At 39.3% G+C, this 20,449-nt stretch overlaps 1 protein-coding gene across 2 annotated transcripts in view; it reads right to left on the bottom strand.

The window, feature by feature from the left end:
* aars2 (alanyl-tRNA synthetase 2, mitochondrial (putative)) overlaps window positions 1–13,002 on the bottom strand; it is a 71,469-nt gene extending 58,467 nt beyond the window's left edge. For both annotated transcript variants that reach the window (XM_029122327.2, XM_029122328.2), the window contains exons 1-5: window positions 12,702–13,002; window positions 11,078–11,266; window positions 9,609–9,754; window positions 4,470–4,661; window positions 4,055–4,199 (exon numbers count right to left, since the gene is read on the bottom strand). In XM_029122327.2, coding sequence (XP_028978160.2) covers window positions 4,055–4,199; window positions 4,470–4,661; window positions 9,609–9,754; window positions 11,078–11,266; window positions 12,702–12,953 — 924 coding nt within the window. In that variant the 5' untranslated portion in view covers window positions 12,954–13,002. The remainder of the gene's footprint in view (window positions 1–4,054; window positions 4,200–4,469; window positions 4,662–9,608; window positions 9,755–11,077; window positions 11,267–12,701) is intronic.
* Window positions 13,003–20,449: the final 7,447 nt, after the last annotated feature.

Raw genomic sequence — 20,449 nt, 5'->3', positions numbered from 1 at the left:
CAGACTTTTTGATCCAGCCCATCCCATGGATGCTCAAACTGGAACTTTTCATCATGTTCCTTAAACTATACCGAACAATGCGTACAGTGTTGCAGGGCGCTTTATCCAGCTGAAAGACGCCACGGCCATCTGAGAATACCATTGCCATGAAATGGTGTACCTCTTCTGAAACAATATTTAATGAATGGCCGGACCCAGGGTTTCCCGGCAGAACACTGCCCAGGGCCTCACACTCCCTCCAGCAGCTCGTCTTCTCACAGGGCATCCTGGTACTATCACATTCCCAGGTGAACAGTGCACACATAAACAGGCATCCACGTGATGTAAAAGAAAACGTGACTCATTGGACAAGGCAATCTTCTTCCACTACTCCGAGATTCAAGTCAGACGCTCGCATGCCTATTGTAGACGCTTGGACAGGGGCAGGAGCGCCATATATTGGGGGGTGGTTAGGAAGATTCAAAGGGCCAGTGACCGACAGGGGCCCTAAAAATAATTAGAAGGTAAAAAAAATAAAAAACATTTCATTATTAATCTATCCACCTTTCCTATTTTCTCATTTTTGGCAAAAAGTAAACAGCCAGTAAGCATTGGGCTTTTGTTCATGTCATACAGGCTTGTCACTTGGTGAGGTTTCCACAAAAGTGTTTTTCAACAAAAAGTATCTCTTGTACATTACAGTGTGGGGATGGAAAATATAGCGTGGTTGGATGTATTACACAATCCCTCCCCAAAGATAATGAGCACAAGCAAATTAACAACATTAACTTCAAAATAAAATTTTCTATATTAGATAATGTTCTCTACATTAACTTAAGCTCTAACCATTTCTCAGTGTGCTCCACCTTATAATATTCTTAAACTTATTAGTAACTTAAAGTATGTTTGAAATAGACAGTTTTTCAGGCACCCTACATGCCTGAGGGAGCTGCTAAAGCATGGTCAGACCAGGAAATCATAGGTTTGTCTATAATGTTGAAACTGCCCCTTCTCGCAGCACTGCCTGAGGAATACCTATAGGAATTTTGTTGCAATGGGGTGGGAAAAAAGTTTTTTTCAGTAACTTCTCAAAACACGTTAACCCAATAAAACTCATTGCTTGGAAGGGGCATATACAGTTGCTCATGAGAATAGGCGAAAAATATTTTCTCTCAATGAATGACAGCCTGTAGAAAGGCAGGCCAAAACACCTCTTTTTTTTCAGAACAGCATGTAAACTTAATTGACTAGATGTTATGAAGAGTTTTTTGGTAAATCTAAAATCCAATAGAATTTTTTAATAGGTAAGTTTCCAGACTTGAGGAAGGTGTCACGGTGGATGAAACCACTCGCAGGGGCTGAGGAAATGCTGAAGAAAATAATTATCCTGGCGTCTGTCAGACAATGCAGGGTTTTTCCTGCATCAAGGAACTGTTGGCGCCCCCCAAAGAGCTTTTAGTGAGCACAAAATGAAAATCACCAGTGCCAAAATTATAAGAAATGAAAAAAAATTGCATTTCAAACAAATAAGTATTTCTAACAAAAATAAGTCAATTTTAAACACTGCAGAAAAACAGTTTCAGCAACAAAATGTAATACCACCAATGTGTTTCAACACTTTGAGCACAATCACGTTACCAAATATGAACAGTGCATGGCTGAAAAAAAGAAACTGACAAGCGCCCAGCAAGTGCCTACACAAAGTAGGTGTCAATAATACAAGCATTTCCTAATGCTACACATTATGAAAAGGATTCAAGAAGATGGAAAGGAATAACTGATTCCACTTTACTACATAGTGAAGGATATGTATGTTGTCAAATCAGTCTCAAAACTCATGTGCACACAAGAGTCAAGAGAGCAGAAACACATGGGTAGCTGCTGAACTGAAGTCTGTTCAGCACTATGCAGCCACATCTGATCTCTGGTCAAGTAGGACGATGGACCAATACGTGAGCTGTACTTTGCAATACATTAAGGATGAATTGAAGCAGTGCAACAGATGCCTTGAGACCGCATATTTTCCAGTCAATCACAGACGTCAGAGATGATTGCACAGAGCCTGAAAGATATGCTTTCCTCGGGGGAACTCACGGAAGAGAACCTTGTGGCCATAACTACAGACAACGGCGCTAATGTTGTCAAAACTGCACAGCTCAATGGATGGACAAGGCAGCAGTGTTTTGGACACAGGCTGCACCTTGTAATCAGTAAGTGCACATCAGCTTAAAAGACACAATGTTATAATATTCAATAATCTAATCGGGGATATCTGGGTGGTGACTGGCTGCTATATTCTTTCTGTGTTTGTTTTTATGTGTCATAAATGATAATGTCTCTATGTTTTTATATTTGACTTTTTTATTCACCTTTTCTGTGCTGGTGCTCTTGTTAAGCACTTAGTTGCATGTGTTTAAAAAAGTGCTATATAAAAACTATTTTACTTCATCACACAAAACAAAATAATTCATACAGCAACTTTTTTAAATGTTACAATGTGCTTGAGATTACAATGTTACAAGATAAACTTCACATTACAAAACAAAGCAAAAAAAATATTAAAAATCTAAATAATCTTTCTTTAATTGTAATCGAGGTAAAATGTGATTAATCGTGATTTTGATTCTAGGTTGTATCATCCAGTCCTACAGACTACCATGGCCTTATCAGATCCTTTTATTTAGTTAATCAAAAGAGGAAGGTGAAATGCTCTGAAGCAGGATGTGACCTCTGCAACTGACAGCCTCTCCCAACCCCACACCCCTGTCCCTCAAAGTCACTCCCCTCGTCCCTTCCAATGTTGTAATATAATTTTTTTTTTAAATCAGTTTTGTTAATGGGGTTTCATTTATTCAAGCATGATAGACATTTATGTTTATCAAATGCTCAGAAATAAGAAAATGCATAGATTTCTGTCATAAGGCAACTCATTGCCTTTACTGTATGCGGACCGATCATGCTCACTATTGTGCCTAGTCACCCCGCAAAGGCCCATTCTGAGCCAGGAAAAACCCTGCAATGTGACGGATGCCAACCACCCGTGCAGTGACAGAGAAGCGAGATCTAAACCCCACCTAATATAAACAACAGGTAGCCATTACTTCAGACAGGTGCCACAAACCACATCGTCAACAATCAGGAGCCAGCTAGAGGAACAGCACAGGGCTCAGAGGCAGTCACAAAAAAACCCTGACCAAGCGGTGAAGCCTGCACAAGTAACTACTGTGAGCCCAGCCAAGCTTCCATCACCTGTCACAAGACACAAAAGTGAATAGACCGGACAATCTGAGCCCAGCAGAGGAGCCCATGATGAATTACAAACGCTGCAGAAAAACAACTCACCGACGAGAGATACTGGGCACAGCCAGCAATAGGAATAGCTCAAACTGAGACACCCCAAAACATCACAATTTCAGACAGCACATTATTGACATAGGAGAATCATATGAATATGTTCATTGAAGTTTAAGTGTGCCAAGATAAAGAGAACAACAGAAACATCTGCATTAAGATTCTCTTTCAGTAGATCGCGCTCTGATATTCTCAGGAATGTGAAATGCTTACATTGACAATCTGGCATGGGGGTTTGAGATGCAATCTGTGATAGGTAGACACGCCCTTCAATGTATATAAACGCTAGCAACCATCTTTACAGTGAGATCGATTGAACATGTAACATCTGACAACTCAACTGCTGTACTTTATATAAAGCTTTTCTTTCTCCCTTGATTTTCAACCAAGTATGTTCTTACTTAGGTAACCACTATATAAATGATATATTTTCCAACAACATTTGCCAGAGGATCACTTTATCAGGTGATAGGAACAAAACCATTGGGTAAAGGTAGCTGGAGGGTAATGTTGAACATACTTGGTTGAAGGACAATTTTCCATATTTTGTGTGATTTCATAATGACACACAAAACACATTTAACATACAAAAAATAAATCTATGTATAGAAAATTACTTCTGCTTCTCTTCCTCACCTGAACCTATATCCTAATTTTATTTAAAAAAAATCTTATGACTTTAACTGCATTGTTTATAATTATGCGCAACGAAAGCCAAACATACCTGTTGTATAGCAGACAGCAGAGGGGTGAAAAGGTCAGTGTCGTAGTTAGAGCGTTGTCCTTGTAGAACACTCACAAGGCGCTCCAGACCCATGCCAGTGTCAACACTGAAGTGAGGGAGTGACCGCAAACTGTGATCTGCCTCTCTGCAATGGCCACAAGTGTATAGTGAGACATAGGCTTGTAACACAGACACACATCTTCCCTGGCAATGTTCTGGGATAGTTGAAATAGTAAAGTGGATTAAAAACAATTAACAAATGGCAGGAATCCCAGATACATTACTGTGGATGAGCTGACCAGTTTGACATATGTTGCATACTGTATATTTTAATAACTAAACTGAATTTTCTAAATAGTATGTATGATGCTTGATTAAAAACTGAAAATCCTTCCCCCGGTAGTAGCTACAGCACCTGTTGTATTGCATGAAGACAAGGTTCCAAATCTCGACCACATCAGGACTGTCTGCATTTACCAGCAAGGCTGCATTGCGGCCTCCAATGTGGTCATAATGAATCTCTGTGCAAGGGCCACAAGGCCCAGTCTCCCCCATCTCCCAAAAGTTGTCTCTCATCCCAAAGGGCAGAAGGTGATCAGCGGGTACTCTATAAGAAAAAAAAGTAAAAATTAAAGCTGCAAGCATTTAGTGGGTTTCAGCATTGATTCTACAACTAGGTTTTCCCCAACTTCCTCTGTCCAATTTCCCAATCTTCCTCTGTCCAGTGTCTGTGTTCTTTTCCCCATTTTAATCTTTTCTATTTATTGGCCCGTCTCAAATGGCTTTTTCTTTGCAACTCTGCCTAGAAGGCCAGCATTCTGGAGTCGCCTCTGCACTGTTGACATTGAGACTGGTGTTTTGCAGGTACTATTTAATGAAGCTGCCAGTTGAGGACCTGTGAGGCATTTGCTTCTCAAACTAGACACTCTAATGCATTTGTCCTCTTGCTCAGTTATGCACCAGGGCCTCCCACTCCTCTTTCTATTCTGGTTAGAGCCAGTTTGCAATTTTCTGTGAAGAGAGTAGTACACAACGTTGTACGAGACCTTCAGTTTCTTGGCAATATCTTGCATGAAATAGCCTTCATTTCACAAAACTAGAATAGACTGACAAGTTTCAGAAGAAAGTTTTTTTTTTCTGGCCATTCAGAGCCTGTAACTGAACCCACAATCGCTGATGCTCCAGATACAAAACTAGTCTAAAGTAGGGATGGGCATTTTTGTCAATTTCTTATTTCGATCATTGATAGGTCTCAAAAAACGAGTACTCGAGTACTCGGGGGGCGGGGCTTGTTGGGGGGCGGGGCGTATTCGGGGGAGGTGGCGGGGCGGGTCCGTCATGGAGACAATGATCACAATAAAATATTTTAGCAATCATTTCAGTGATTAGTTGTCATCTTTTCACCTCTGGCTGCGCTGCATTTCTGTCTAACGGTAAAAGATGCGATCTTTGGTGGTATCGGAAGACATTTTATGTACAAATACTAGATGATAACGCATTGTACTTGTGGTAGATGTGTGACAGCTTGGCGCTGCATATTTTGCACTGAACTGTTTTTTCGAAGTGAAGCCAGACATCACTACGTGACTTTGAAGCCATTTTCTCTGTTTTTCAGTTTGAACTTTGGACCGCGCTCTGACAACGCTAACCAATCAGAGCTCAAGGTGCTGCCCAAAATGCTGCTATAACCAATCAGGGAAAAAAAGTATTTTTTTAAACTCAGATCATCGTTTTTATGATCGATCGTCGCAGTCACGTTCGAGTACAAGAGTGATCGAGTACTGTGCCCATCCCTAGTCTAAAGTAGGACAGTTTTACTCAGAAGGGTCTGGCTGCAGACGGGCACTGTGGAATGGTGGGTGGGACTTGGGCTCTGTGGAGCATTTGAATGGGACTTCAAGTGCTGTTGAATCACAGGTAGTTTGCTACTGATTTAAGTTATTACTTTTATAAACCATATTTTGTTTAGCAAACTATATATATATATAAGTTATTAAAGACTTTTGGTGTCTGAAAAAATAACATGTTTATAGAACACAATCAAGAATTGTTTAATATCAACAAATTGTACTTCTATCTGCTTTTTGTTGTTCAGTGGATTAATTAAATCCAACGCTTTGAATTTAGCTGCAAGTCTTTATCCAAAAGGCCAACTTAGTTTTTAAATCAATGTATATACATTGTTCATCTGTTGGAGATCACAAATCTGTAAAGACAATGATATTGTGAGGCCTGGTTTAGACACTGTGTTGCTTGGTTGTGCTTTATGAAGCCTGATTGGGCACTGTGAGGCCTGGTTTTAAACAATGGGTCGTGTCCCAAAGGGGCAATTACATCCTGTTTGACTATCCTGTTGTACATAGACATAATAGACAATTCACTTTACATCTTGATTATCCTCACAGTATCATAAACTCTCTTATGATGTAAAATGTACTTTTAATTGAACAGTTTCCAATTTTATACTTTCACTAGAAGTTTACTCTGTGTTTACATATATGCCTGAATAAGTTTATTACTTTATCCTCATTGTATGGGTCTCTGACAAGATATTCATTGTACATGTCCAACAACATCTGCATTTCAACTTGATTACTTTATTATCCTTTATGGCAGTATACATAAATACATCCATATTAACTGAGTGCAAATAGAATGTGTTTTGAACAGAAAAGAAATCTACAGCTCAAAATGCAACAACGCGTATTTAATCAATATTCAAACAGAACATTAAAAAACATACACTGTTTATTTATCGAAGTCAGAGATGTTTGACTACAGTTAGCAATCTCGTGCTGTAAAATAAATATAAAACATTAATTGTTTAATTATTATGCACACCATATGTCCATAAATACACATGTACATTCATACCTTGGAACAACACACAATTTGTCCTGTGTGGGTAGATTTCACAGTGCTTCTGTGTTAGTCTTAATGTGGTGGGTATGGCAAAGTGGGCATTGATTTAACTGACAATTGATGAACATCTTGATAACTGTAGGAGGTCATCTGCTACTAAAATTGACTGGTGCATCTGTGCAATAAGAACAGAATCAACCGATCACTAATCCCCGATTACTGGAAGCTGTATCACCCGATACCGATCACCGATTACAGGGTCTATTTGAAGCCTTCTATTTATCATGTAGCATTATATATTAAGTTATATTTAACAACAATGTACATTAAGTATTACAATTAAGAGAAGAGAACTTATTATGAATTGACAACTGTGTATTAATTTGCAAGCAACATGTTCAGCATATTAACTTAGCAGCCTGTGCTTGGTTATTTGGAACAACTTAGGGCTTGACAAATACAACTTCCCTGTATAATATAAAATAAAGTTAAAGATAGAACATCTAAACGTCTTTAAATTTAGCTTTATACTTTAAACTAAAAACTGCAACAAAAAAGGCTATAGCCAAACTATTATTTTGAATCAGTCAGCCATTCGTTTTTCTAATAGACTTAAAGGACCACAGGTGCACAGCAACAAAAAATACAAATAAGTAACAACTTCCATATGTGTATCTATCTATAACTCTCTTTGGTTTTTTTGTGGCCATTTATAGAGGTAGAGAGAGGGAGAGGGGAGATATAGATTAGTAGATCTCCCAAAGCTTACTTCTTTAACATCAATGGCAGATTTCTCTTTATAAAGATAAGCATCTCTGCATTTTTCCATGTTCTTTTCGTTATCCCTTAAAATAACATGCACTTTTTCCTTCGGGATTCCCCATGCTCGAAACATGTCGCTGAATGCAGCAGCAATAGCCTCCGCGGTATGTGACCCGGAAATCTCTTGAGAGTGTAGAACAACTTTTTGTAGTTCGAAGTTTTGATTAATAAACTGCGCTGTGAGGCTCAACATGGACATGGGACAAACACTCGCACTCCAAATGTCACTCGTGAAACCAATTGATGTTATGTTGTCCTTCATAAGGCTGTCGACATGTGTAAACACTGTTTGGTATAACTGTGGCAGGCACACATAAGTGAAATATTTACGCCCTGGCATAGTGTAACGGGAATCTAAATAGGACATGAGTCGCCGAAACCCTCTGTCTTCCACGATAGACAGTGGCTAGTGATCTAGGCAAATGAATTCCATTATTTTGTCTGTTATTTCTTTATGCTTCTTCCTGTCCCTGCTGTAGGGCTGCTGTCTTTGAAACGTTCCTGTTACCGACAGCTGAGTGATTGGCGCGTGAGTTGAACTGTCTCCACTGTCTCGCGCTCTCTTAGCGCTAGCTAATTTTGAAAACTCCTCATATTCCTTTACGTGACTAAACTTCAAATGTCTGATGAGGTTGGTGGTGTTAAAATGTTTTGCTTTCTTTCCGCCTCGTGGGATTTGCTTGGTACACACATTGCAGATTGCTAATGTATTGTCATTTTCACACACCTTGTAGAACTGCCAGACTGGTGAAGCCAATTTTAGCAGCGCGTAAAAAATTGTCTCGCGAGTTTTGCGTCATCTTATCGGCTTTTCTGGATTGGCCATTATAGAGACCGCCAATCAAACGTCCCAAAGCAATTATCAGCCGATATTGATCGGTGACCGATCAATCGGAGCACCCTTACTTTATTCTTTTCGTCTGTTTTATTTTACGTTATAACTGGTTCCCAAAGCTAATTCTGCATGAACATCTTGCATTAACCGCATGTTTCAAATATCCCCAGAGTGGCTCGATGATATTAATGTCAGGAGACTGTGATGGCCACTCCGGAACCTTCACCCTTTTCTGCTGTAACCACTGGAGGGTCAACTTGGCCTTGTGCTTAGGGTCATTGTCATGCTGGAAAGTCCAAGAGCATCCCATGCGCAGCTTTCGTGTGGAAGAATGCAAATTATCTGCCAGTATTTTCTGATAACATGGTGCATTCATCTTGCCATAAATTTTCACAAGATTCCCCGTGACTTTAGAGCTCACACACCCCCAAAATATCAGTGAGCTAACACCATGCTTCACAGTGGGGATTCTATTCACTATAGGCCTTGTTGACCCCTCTCCAAACTCTATTTTTGTCTCATCACTCCAAATTACAGTGTCCTAGAAGCTGTGAGGCGTGTCAAGGTGTTGTCAGGCATATTGTATCCAGCTTTTTTTGTGGCATTGGTCCATAGATGCCTAATATGAAGGTGCGTGAAGATCGGTTATTTGGTGCCATAGGAGTTGCGTTTGAAGTGTTTTCAACACATTCAAAATGGTCAAAAAACATTAACAGAGTTAATAAGACCCAATTGCAAATACGTTCCTTGATAGGTGATGAACTTATCTACCTATCAGCAAGTCTCTAATTTAAACAGGGTGTGCGCGGGGTGAGCTTGCAAATGTGGGAAACCTACAGTTCATCATCGAACTGCTGAAACCCTAATAATGGACAGGAACAAAAACATTCAAATTAATGTGTATTAATCATTTTCTATTCTTATTTATAGGGTTTCAGCAGTTCACAGGTGAAACTCTAAAAATAAGAATAGAGAATGATCAATACACATTAATTTGAAATGTGTTATTATGATGGAAAACTATGGCATTCATACCCGATGCTCAGCCAGATGTGGCGAGTCTCCTCGTCTGCAGGCAAACCAGAGATGGCATCACCGGCAAAGTATGAGACGTAGAGGCGTTCTGGAGGAATTCTGTACTCCTCTGTGAGTAGACGCCAGGCCATGCCACAAGCTTCCTCCTGCACAAGGATATAAATAACTTGCTCATGACCCTAAAGTAGGTGTAAGTGAACAATTAAGCAGCTCACAATATTCACTCAGAGTATAGTCTACTAAATCATTTAAAGATGTATTTTTCCCCACACTGGTAGTGATGGGCCGCTCACACTGACACTTCTAGTCACATGATGCCAGGTGCTTAAACCCAAAATCACATGATGTTAAACGAAACCAGTGTCTGTTGTAATCTTGTGTCAAACACCTGACAGTCTCATGTTATGAAAACAAGGTTGCAACACCAAAAACTTTAAATGTATAGTGACAAACCACACAGAGACATTTGTGAGATCACAGAGTTTAGTGAAAGTTAGCAGTGTGACATTTTTTATAGTCAGTAGTAACTTGTTTGAAAGTGCTTGTTGCACAGTTTTCACAGTTCGCCAATGCCCAAGCGCACGTGTCAATACTATTGAACATCAACCTCTACTAGGCCTACATAAAAATTGCGAACAGCACTTTGCATAGGGTTGGGGTCTGGGAACTGTTAAGATAAACAGAACCATGATTCGTCAGACCAGGTTTCCCATTCCTAAACTGTCCAGTGTTGGTTATTGCATGCCTACTGGATCCACTTCTTTTTAGCTGAGTGGTTATCAATCACCCATGCATGACAAGAACAGAAGAGTTGACGTTTGGGAAAGCCTTCCCCTACTTGTGGCCTGTATGTTAGCTTGCACATTTCTTGGAATTTTCCTTCAACCTTGCTCATCAACAAGCACTTTTCAGCCACAAGACTGCATCTGAATAGGCTAGATATTGTTTTCTCTTTAGTAACCAGACACTGTTGTATGTGACAAGCCCAGGGGCTGGGTGTTTTTAAGATACTGGAACCATTGCACCTGATGATCAATCAATCAATCAATTTTATTTATGAAGCCCTTTTACAACAGCAGTTGTCACAAAGTGCTTTTACAGTGACACCTGGCCTTAAACCCCAAGGAGCAAACTGTAGTGTATGATCATACCAGTATTCTAACATTCATTCAAACAGTAGCCTCAAACCTAAAAATTGTCTGCCTGCAATATTTAGCAAGACACAGTTATGTGAATGACTGTCTGAAGGGGCAATACTTCTTTCATTAAAGGATGGTCTACTTAATAAACTGAACACTGAGTGTATGTGTGACCAAAATAATTGCACCATATAGCACTGATGAAGTACACCTTAAAATGCACTCTCCATAGCAAGCTTACATGTATTGTTCAAACATGCTTTTAAACTACTATGGCACTATCATACTCAATGCCCAGGCATTATGTCACATTTTATGTATGTCACATACCTTGAAGTAATCACCAAATGACCAGTTTCCTAACATTTCAAAGAAGGTGTGGTGGTAGACATCTCGACCAACGTCCTCCAGGTCATTGTGTTTACCCCCAGCCCGGACACACTTCTGACTATTCACCACCCGCCGGTATGTGACCATTTCACTGCGTGGATCTGCTGCTCCCAGGAAAATGGGTTTAAACTAAGTGAAGAAGAGAAGACTAAGTAAGTATGCATGAAATTACTTACAGATTTCTAACTAGCAAATAAACATTTTAAAAGATTGTAATTTTCCATTGCTTCCATGAAGAGGATAATTGACATTCCATGGACAATACATGGATATGGACATTCCACTTATCTAGAAAGTAAAAAAAAGTCTGTATACTTTGAGGGGCGTTCATTAAAAACAATTAACTCTATGGCAATTCACAGGTTCTATAACGCAAACTATCTTCTCATCTTTCTTTCTAAAAATATTTATTTTCAAAAAACAATATTTGGTAGAGCCTGTCCTTCCAACTTTGATGAGTGAATGTGACAGATCCATAACGGATTCAATAAGGACAGGTATCAGAATGACTACAACCATGAAATAAATATATTGTCAAATATGAAATCATGAAATAAATTGATTAATGGTGTATATATTTATATAATAAAGTCCCTAAAAATCCTCCAAAGCCTCCAAGGGCGGCACTTGAATTTGAGGCAGCATTTTGACAATTGGCTGCCTCCCTACAACATGACAATTGGCTGACGTCCTCCAGCATCCCTGTGCCATGGCTGTCGGCGACACCAGCACCCCAGCCACCAGCTCATAGCGTTGCTGCACTTACCGCCCTCACTCCATTTGCGCATTTCCTGTAGTTCACTCCCACTATCCTTGGTAGCTATAGCCACTCTAGGCAGAGACTAAATAAATAGATGCTGAAACTGATGTCGGATAATCAAATCTGATATGTAAATATACTTGACAAAAAGCTTATTTTTAACTGCTCCAGCAAAACAAAGCCAGCCAAGCATTTATGAAAGCACTTGTTTCTAAAGCTAAGTTTCAAATTGTTTCAAATGATCAGTCTTTTTTACAGTTCTATGGGAATATTAAAATATATGTTAAATATGTTATGATAGTGCTATTTTCATGGTAATTGTAACAATTATGGGACCATGCCATGTGGGATATCAGGTGGCATATTGCTAAAATGAAATGTGGTTTCCTATGGGTAGATGACAGCTAAGTGATAACAACATTGTAGTAAAAATTCCCTTTTGCCTGGGAAGGGACCTCACCCATATGTGCATGTGTTCACCAACTTTTTTTATGGGCATAATCATATAATTACATTATAATTGGAGCATATATCTTCCTATTCCAAAATGTGGTATGCCTACCTGTTTGACAGACACAATTATGCTGACCAAAGATGTAGGTATAGGCAAATGCTCCAATACTGTCTCGCACTGATTAAATACCTCTATGCCTGGGAAGGGTTTGGTGTGTTTGGTAGAATCCAGGACTCAAATTTAACAATTTCTTTGTTAAAGAAAAGGGCAAAAGGCAACAATAACAATAATAACTAATGTATTTAATAAACTATTTGATGTGGACACCAAGCAATGCCGGTTAAATGTACCTGGTTCATGCCTGCGTTGACAAACAGCAGACTCGTATCACCTCGCGGACGAACAGGGGAGGATTTCACAATTCTGTGTTGGTAAAGTTCATGAAAAAAATCTGTGAACGTCTTACGCACTTGTTTGGACGAAAAATCTTTTTGAACATGATACGATCTTGATAAACATTCTCTGAGGGCTATAACTGATGTAGAATTCATGTTTATTAGTGCATTACAGCGATGTTTGAAAAATCTTATGCGCGCCGCCATTTTTGCAGCTCATCTAAGGTCAAAGGTAAAGTTATCTTCTTTTTCGATGCTGTTTAGTTTAAGGTTGGAACGCAACGTTAATGGTGTATTACCGCCACCGACTGCACTGGAGTGTGGACCAGAGAGTGAAGTAATGTAGCTAATCTTTATCCATTCATAGCTTATCGCCAAATAAACCAACTGACTAACCTAACACCATTACTACGATACCGAGGTAACGTTAGTTGATATTCAATATTGGGTATTGAACGGATATTGGAAACCAGGTCCTGTTATCCCGGACTCAGCCACACTTATAACCCGGTGTATCGAACGACGTATACTGCCGTCTGCAAAATTACATGCCTCACATTTATTAATTCAATAGCTTTTTAACCATGTGGCTTCGAAACACCAAACCACTTTCAGATTATTGAGAGAGCACACCCACATGTTGCGCAGCCTTTGGTTTTTGCAAAATACGTAAATATTTTTTTTCATAAACTGAACAAAAATCTAAATAGGCTAAAACTGCACATCAAACTCGTTTTTGCCTTTATGAGGGTGTTATTTCTATATTACTAAAATCTTATTTTGAAACAATGAATTTTAAGTGTTTTTATGGAAAATCATGTGACGAAAGTCAAGATGTCATACGGGATAATGTTAATGAATTTCCTAAATATTATCGTATTAATGCTTTTTAAATCAACAGTACTTAATGAATATATGAAGTGATGAAGTAACCAATATTTAGAGCTTGCACAATTATTCTTTCTCATTATAATGTGTTTTCTTTAAACATGACCCTACTTGTTCAAGTTCTTTACCCACATTTTTACGCTGTAATGTGATTTAAGATGCAAAATGTCTGAAAATGTTTTTATAGTACTTGGCATCATACTATTACTGAAATAATGAAAATAATGCATTTTAAGGGGGAAAAAATCATTGTTATCCTACCTGACTGAAGTTGTTACTCGTTATGACACCTTATGAGTTTACATATGAATTGTAATTTTTACACAACTTACTCATACATTTTGTTTATAAATAATTAATGTTTATGTTATGCAAAGGGAGTCACACTGAAAAAAGTTTTTTCAAGGAAATTAATTAGGCGATACTGTAAAGAACTACAGCCCAACTCAACTCAAATTCCCTATAACAGCTATTCACTTCCAATTATTGTTCTCTTCAACTCTCATTAAATGAAGTGCTTTGGACAAAATTAAATAATGAACATTTCACATTATCACTGCACTTTACATACTTTAATGGGTAATGAAATATTATTTTGAACATTGTCATTTTGAAGTGTTTTCTTTAATCACATTCAGGGTCAGTGCAGTTTTAGTCTCATTCTGTTTACGCCAAATTCTGACTCTACCATCTGAAGGTCTCAACAGAAATCGAGACTCATCAGACCAGGCAAAATTTTTCCAGTCTTCAACTGTCCAATTTTGGTGAGCTTGTGCAAATTGTAGCCTCTTTTTCCTATTTGTAGTGGAGATGAGTGGTACCCGGTGGGGTCTTCTGCTGTTGTAGCCCATCCGCCTCAAGGTTGTGCATGTTGTGGCTTCACAAATGCTTTGCTGCATACCTCGGTTGTAACGAGTGGTTATTTCAGTCAAAGTTGCTCTTCTATTAGCTTGAATCAGTCGGCCCATTCTCCTCTGACCTCTAGCATCAACAAGGCATTTTCGCCCACAGGACTGCCGCATACTAGATGTTTTTCCCTTTTCACACCATTCTTTGTAAACCCTAGAAATGGTTGTGCGTGAAAATCCCAGTAACTGAGCAGATTGTGAAATACTCAGACCGGCCCGTCTGGCACCAACAACCATGCCACGCTCAAAATTGCTTAAATCACCTTTCTTTCCCATTCTGACATTCAGTTTGAAGTTCAGGAGATTGTCTTGACCAGGACCACACCCCTAAATGCATTGAAGCAACTACCATGTGGTTGGTTGATTAGATAATTGCATTAATAAGAAATTGAACAGGTGTTCCTAATAATCCTTTAGGTGAGTGTAATTTCCCAAGAACAAAATGGTGGCTAGTGAAAATGCTGAGTGGCCAGTAACTTTGGAAAACCACTAGCCACAATGGCTGGTGAGCCAAAAAGTTAATGTTAAGCGCTGGCAGAGACAATATTCTCTTGGCATAATTAGCAGTTTATTTGCAAATAGAGAGATGTGTCAAAAGCTTACAAAATAAACTCTGAGGAAAATACATTAACAGTCAGTATTTATTCTCATTTAGTCAATTCTCATGTCAACAATACATAGATTTTACCCAAAGGGCGGGCTGTCCCCCCACCTTATTCCAAGGAACTAAGGACGCTGTAGGTAACCTATTCAACTCAGAAGGGACACATACCATCTGGACAATGAACAGATACACTGATGGTTTAAGAAGCCAGGACTTGACCCAACCTGCAAAAGACTGGAAAGACTGCTCTAGCAACTCTAAAATGTGAAGAAACATAGACTATGTTGAGGCAACAAGCAATCATTATGTACAGTATGGAACACATTGTACAATTAAAAAGTTTGGGGTCACTTCAAAATTTCCTGATGCCATTACTTCCAAGGGTAAACGGCGCATGTACACTGCCGTACATGTGATGTAAAAGAAAACAGGACTCATGGGACCAGACAGCCTGCTTCCTTGGCTCCAAGGTCCAGTTCTTGCATGCCAATTGCAGGTGAGTAGTAAATGTATGATTGATGATGAACAAATGGGTCTTAGGGTTCTGGAATGTTAAAATCCCGGGCAATAAGTGTTATGTCAGCCGTAAGATGTTTGTAGAAGCCTCTGGTCGCAGAGTTATGATCTGGGGTTGCTTCAATTGGTTAGGTCTAAACTCAGCAACTTTATGTGGCCATAAAATTAAGTCAGCTGAGAACCTGAATGTACTGAATGACCAGGTCATCCCATCATTTGATTCTTCCAAGATGGCACAGGCATATTCACGGACAACAATGCCAGGCTCAAATTGTGCAAGAATGGTTAAAGGGAGCATGAGGAATCATTTTAACACAATTGCCACCACAATGTCCTGACCTTAACTCCATTGAAAGTCTTTGGGATGTGCTAGAGAAGACTTTATGGAGAGGTTTGCCTCTTCCGTTCTCAATAAAAGATCTAAGCCAAAAATGTATGCAACACTGGACGGATATAAATGATCTGACGTTGTTTAAAAATGTCACTGTGCACGCCATAATAAAAGCTAAATTCGGGCCAACGTAGTATTAGAGTGTACAACTTTATTTTGGCCAGTCAGTGTATTTCCCAAGTCCAATCATGAAAGACCTGAATAGCAGACACCCAATCTGGTCAGCTTGATTAGATCAAGTTGCCACAATGACTCTGGACTGCTTTTTCCCTGCCCATAGGCCAATGCTTCTAGCGCCACCTACCGGCCAAAGATGAGATTTTCAAATGCTCATAACTTCTGTCCCAATTGTGGTACAGACATAAAACTGGTATAATATGATGTGGAAACAGGTGCGGTACAACTTTGTAACTTGACATTTTCATTTCCACCAGACTACAATTTCCACTATTCTGAATTTTCTGAAAAACCTACCTTTGAGAAGTGATCCTATGCTGTTTGTCCCATTTCCAAGAAATTTCACAAATAGGATCTGTGGATACTGCCCAAAAATAACTATTTACAATATTAGATATTTCAAACACAGCAGATGTAGCCAACTACCTGAGTTGTACAATTTGGTAGGATATCAAAGCATATCTCCTCAACCGTGTGTCAGTTTCTCACCAAATTTGGTATGCATCACTGTTATGACAAGGTAAGGAGATGTGCAGTGTGTGGTGCCAATTGACCATTTGGGGGCGCTATTCCAGATAATGTAATTAATCCTGAACACAAACTGGCCTATACAAACTATCAGGCCTATCCTCTTATGGCATTCTTATAGCTTGGACCGCTTAATTGCAGCTTGCAGCTTTATTAAAATGTTATATTCTATTTCAGTAGCCTGTCAGACCTTTGTAATTTACATACTTTATTTCTATACCACCTTCCTATTGGCTATTTCTATTGGCTATTTGATCAGACCCTCTCTGTGCTTGGCATATCCAGATCGTGGATTTAGTGCAATATATAGTGGGGAAAAAAATAACCTCCATGGCATTGCAGTTACAGAAGGACCGCAATCATGAACTAAGTTATATGTCATGGAGCTCCGCCCCCTAGATGGCTCATTGTGGTTTACCCCACAGCGTATGCGATCATCACTGAAAATGTATTATCCACATAGCTCAGCCAACCGGGGCACCCCTGCCCCTATATACCTGAGTGTGCCCTACATACAGCCTCCCTTTTACTTCAGCTCGTCTGAACATCACTGGATAAGTTTACACTTGATTATTTGCTGTCGGTTTTTCTTTACTTACCGGCATCATCATGAACAGATTCACTGTCTGTTGCTGTTCCACATTGGGTGCTGGTGAGGACACACACAAAGCTCGTGTTGCGTGCTTGGGCCCCAAGCATGCGTGGGATGGGTTGTTCAAACCCCTGGAGTGCCCTAGCTGCGCTGTCCTGCCGGTTTCTGTATGGAAGGAGAGGCTTCCGTACTTCAAAGAGGTTCCTTTAGATGTCGTCCTTTCCTCTGTGTCCGCTTTGTCAAGGGAGGATGTATCTGAAGAAGAGCCTGGGGAGAAGAACCCTTCTAAGGGCTTGACTCCCTTGACCCAGACATGCCACCCTCTTCCTCCTGTGTGGTTGAGGCTCCGAGGGACAGAGAGGAAAACAATGATGACAACCTTTATTCTCACGCATCTCTCACTAGACCCACACAGAAAACTCATGCAAAAAATATATGCACATATATGTAGAAGAATTCTCAACATATATTTACATATGTGCCCTGAATATGTTCAAGAAATATACATCTTGTGCTTCTCACAATATCATAATAAAATGCCTGTCATATATTTTAACGTTGAATATTATGTTAAAATAAGGAAATATATGCAGAACTCTAAGCATTTCCCATCAACACATCATGGAATTAACCTACAAAACAATATTTTCCAGAGAGCCTTGTTACAGTGAGTTTAACTAAACCAGCATAACCACCAGTCTAGGCCTTATTGCATTACATTAATTACTGTGAAAAGACAATTATTATCTTTTACAAACATGAGCCGATTTGGAAATTGTTCAGTATGTATTTACCATCATTTCTATTAAATACATTGTAAATGCAAGTAAAGAAACAACTGGTTAGAGTCAGTCATCTTAATTTAATAAGGACCTTTATTCACGGTATCATACTGCCACAATATAATGATAGACATTAATTAAATACACCAAAGTTTTGACTTTAGTCATTGTCAAGCAACGTATAGCACCCTTTTCAGTTTCAATATAATGAACCACGTTGTACTGCAAGTTTACATTTAAAAATAGACTCATTATGAAAACAATGTGCATACATTTTAACACAGTATCATGAATGCCATTCCTCTCTGTAAAAGTACTTCAAAGAAATGACTGGATAACATAATAAACACATGACAGGAAACAATACAAATATGGAAATATATCAGTTAGATGTAAATGTTAAATGCATATTACCAACTATAATTTTGTCATATATTTAAATATATTTACATGTATTTAAGACATATTAAAACATTTCTGAAAACGGCCAAAATCGAATATGTAAATGTACAGTTGCAGGTGGTATAGCAGCCCATTCGACTCGGCAAATTGCCTCCAGGTCATGCAAAGTCTTTGGTCATCTTGCATGAACCGCACATATAAGATCTCCCCAGAGTGGTTCAATGATGTTAAGGTCAGGAGACCTTTTTCTGCTGTTACCACTGGAGGGTCAACTTGGCCTTGTGCCAATGATCATTGTCATGCTGGAAAGTCCAAGATTGTCTCATGTGCAGCTTTCGTGCAGAACAATGCAAATTGTCTGCCAGTATTTTCTTATAACATGCTGCATTCATCTTTCCATACATTTTCACAAGATTCCACATGCCTGTAGAGCTCACACACCCCCAAAACATCAGTGAGCCACCACCATGCTTCACAGTGGGGATGGTATTCTGTTCACTATAGGCCTTGTTGACCCCTCTCCAAACATAGCGCTTGTCACTCCAAACTGCAGTGTGCCAGAAGCTGTGAGGCGTGTCAAGGTGTTGTCGGGCATATTGTAAGGCTTTTTTGTGGCATTGGCGCAGCAAAGGCTTCTTTCTGGCAACTTGACCATGTAGCTCATTTTTGTTCAACTATCATCGTATTGTGCTCCTTAAAACAACCACACCGTATTTTTCCAGAGAAGCCTGTATTTCTCCTGAGGTTACATGTGGGTTTTTCTTTGTATCCCGAACAATTCTTCTGGCAGTTTTGGCTGAAATCTTTCTTGGTTTACCTAATCTTGGCTTGGTTTTAAGAGATCCCAGAATGTTCCACTTCTTAAGTGACTGAACAGTACTGACTGGCATTTGCAAGGCTTTTGATATAATTTTACATCTTTATAAAGTTCCATTACCTTGCGCAGTTCTTTTGACAGTTATTTTCTGCTCCCCATGGCTCAGTATCTAGCCTGCTCAGTGCATCCACATGAGGGCAAACAAACTCATTGACTATTTATGCAGAGAAACTAATTGCAATTTAAAAAGCCACAAGTGTGGAAATGAAGCTTTAATTGTCATTTTCAGCTGTGTGTGTCACCTTGTTTGTCTGTAACAAGGACCAACATTCAAGGGTATGTATACTTTTGCGTAGGTCCATTTGGGTGATTTCTGTTATCATTATGATTTAAAAAGGAGCCAAACAACTATATGATAATAAATGGCTTCATATGATCACTATCTTTGAATAAGACTAATATTTTTTTTGCATGATTTTCAAAATCAATGCCATAATTTCACAGTTTTTCCCAGGGTATGCAAACTTTGAGCACAGCTGTATGTATGAAATATGGCTATACATTAGTAATACATATAATACATACATTAGTATATGTTTAAAAAAATTATAGGCTCATTAAAAATATATGTTTTCAAAATATATGTCAATATATAATACTTCTGTGTGGTGACCCTCTCTCAAATGAGGTCATCAGCCAGGCTACGGCGCCATTGGAGCAGGCGCGGGCTGCGTACTTCCTCCCTAAGCCGGGGAGCTGGCAGGCGAAAAAGCCCACCCTGCCCTCTCAGAAGGATCGCTTCACAGTCCAGTTACTGGATAAGGGCTACATTTTAGGAATGCAGGCAGCAACGTGATTCTTTTAGCTGCGGCTGCAAAACAGATGACTGTGGGCCCCCAATGTATTTTCTGACATTATATTTAATAAAGCTACGGATTTACCCTTCTGCCACTTCCTGAAATTCACGATCATTTTCTAAGTCTTGCAGACGTTAAAAGAGGTTGTTGTCATGGCACCATGTAGCCAGGTCCCTTACCTCCTCTCTGTAAGCGGTCTCATAGTTGTTTGAGATGAGACCCAGCATGGTTGTGTTGTCCT

The sequence above is a fragment of the Esox lucius genome, chromosome 9, assembly GCF_011004845.1.
Source record: "Esox lucius isolate fEsoLuc1 chromosome 9, fEsoLuc1.pri, whole genome shotgun sequence".
NCBI classification, from domain to species: Eukaryota; Metazoa; Chordata; class Actinopteri; order Esociformes; family Esocidae; genus Esox; species Esox lucius.
This window is presented reverse-complemented; position numbering and strand designations above follow the sequence as displayed.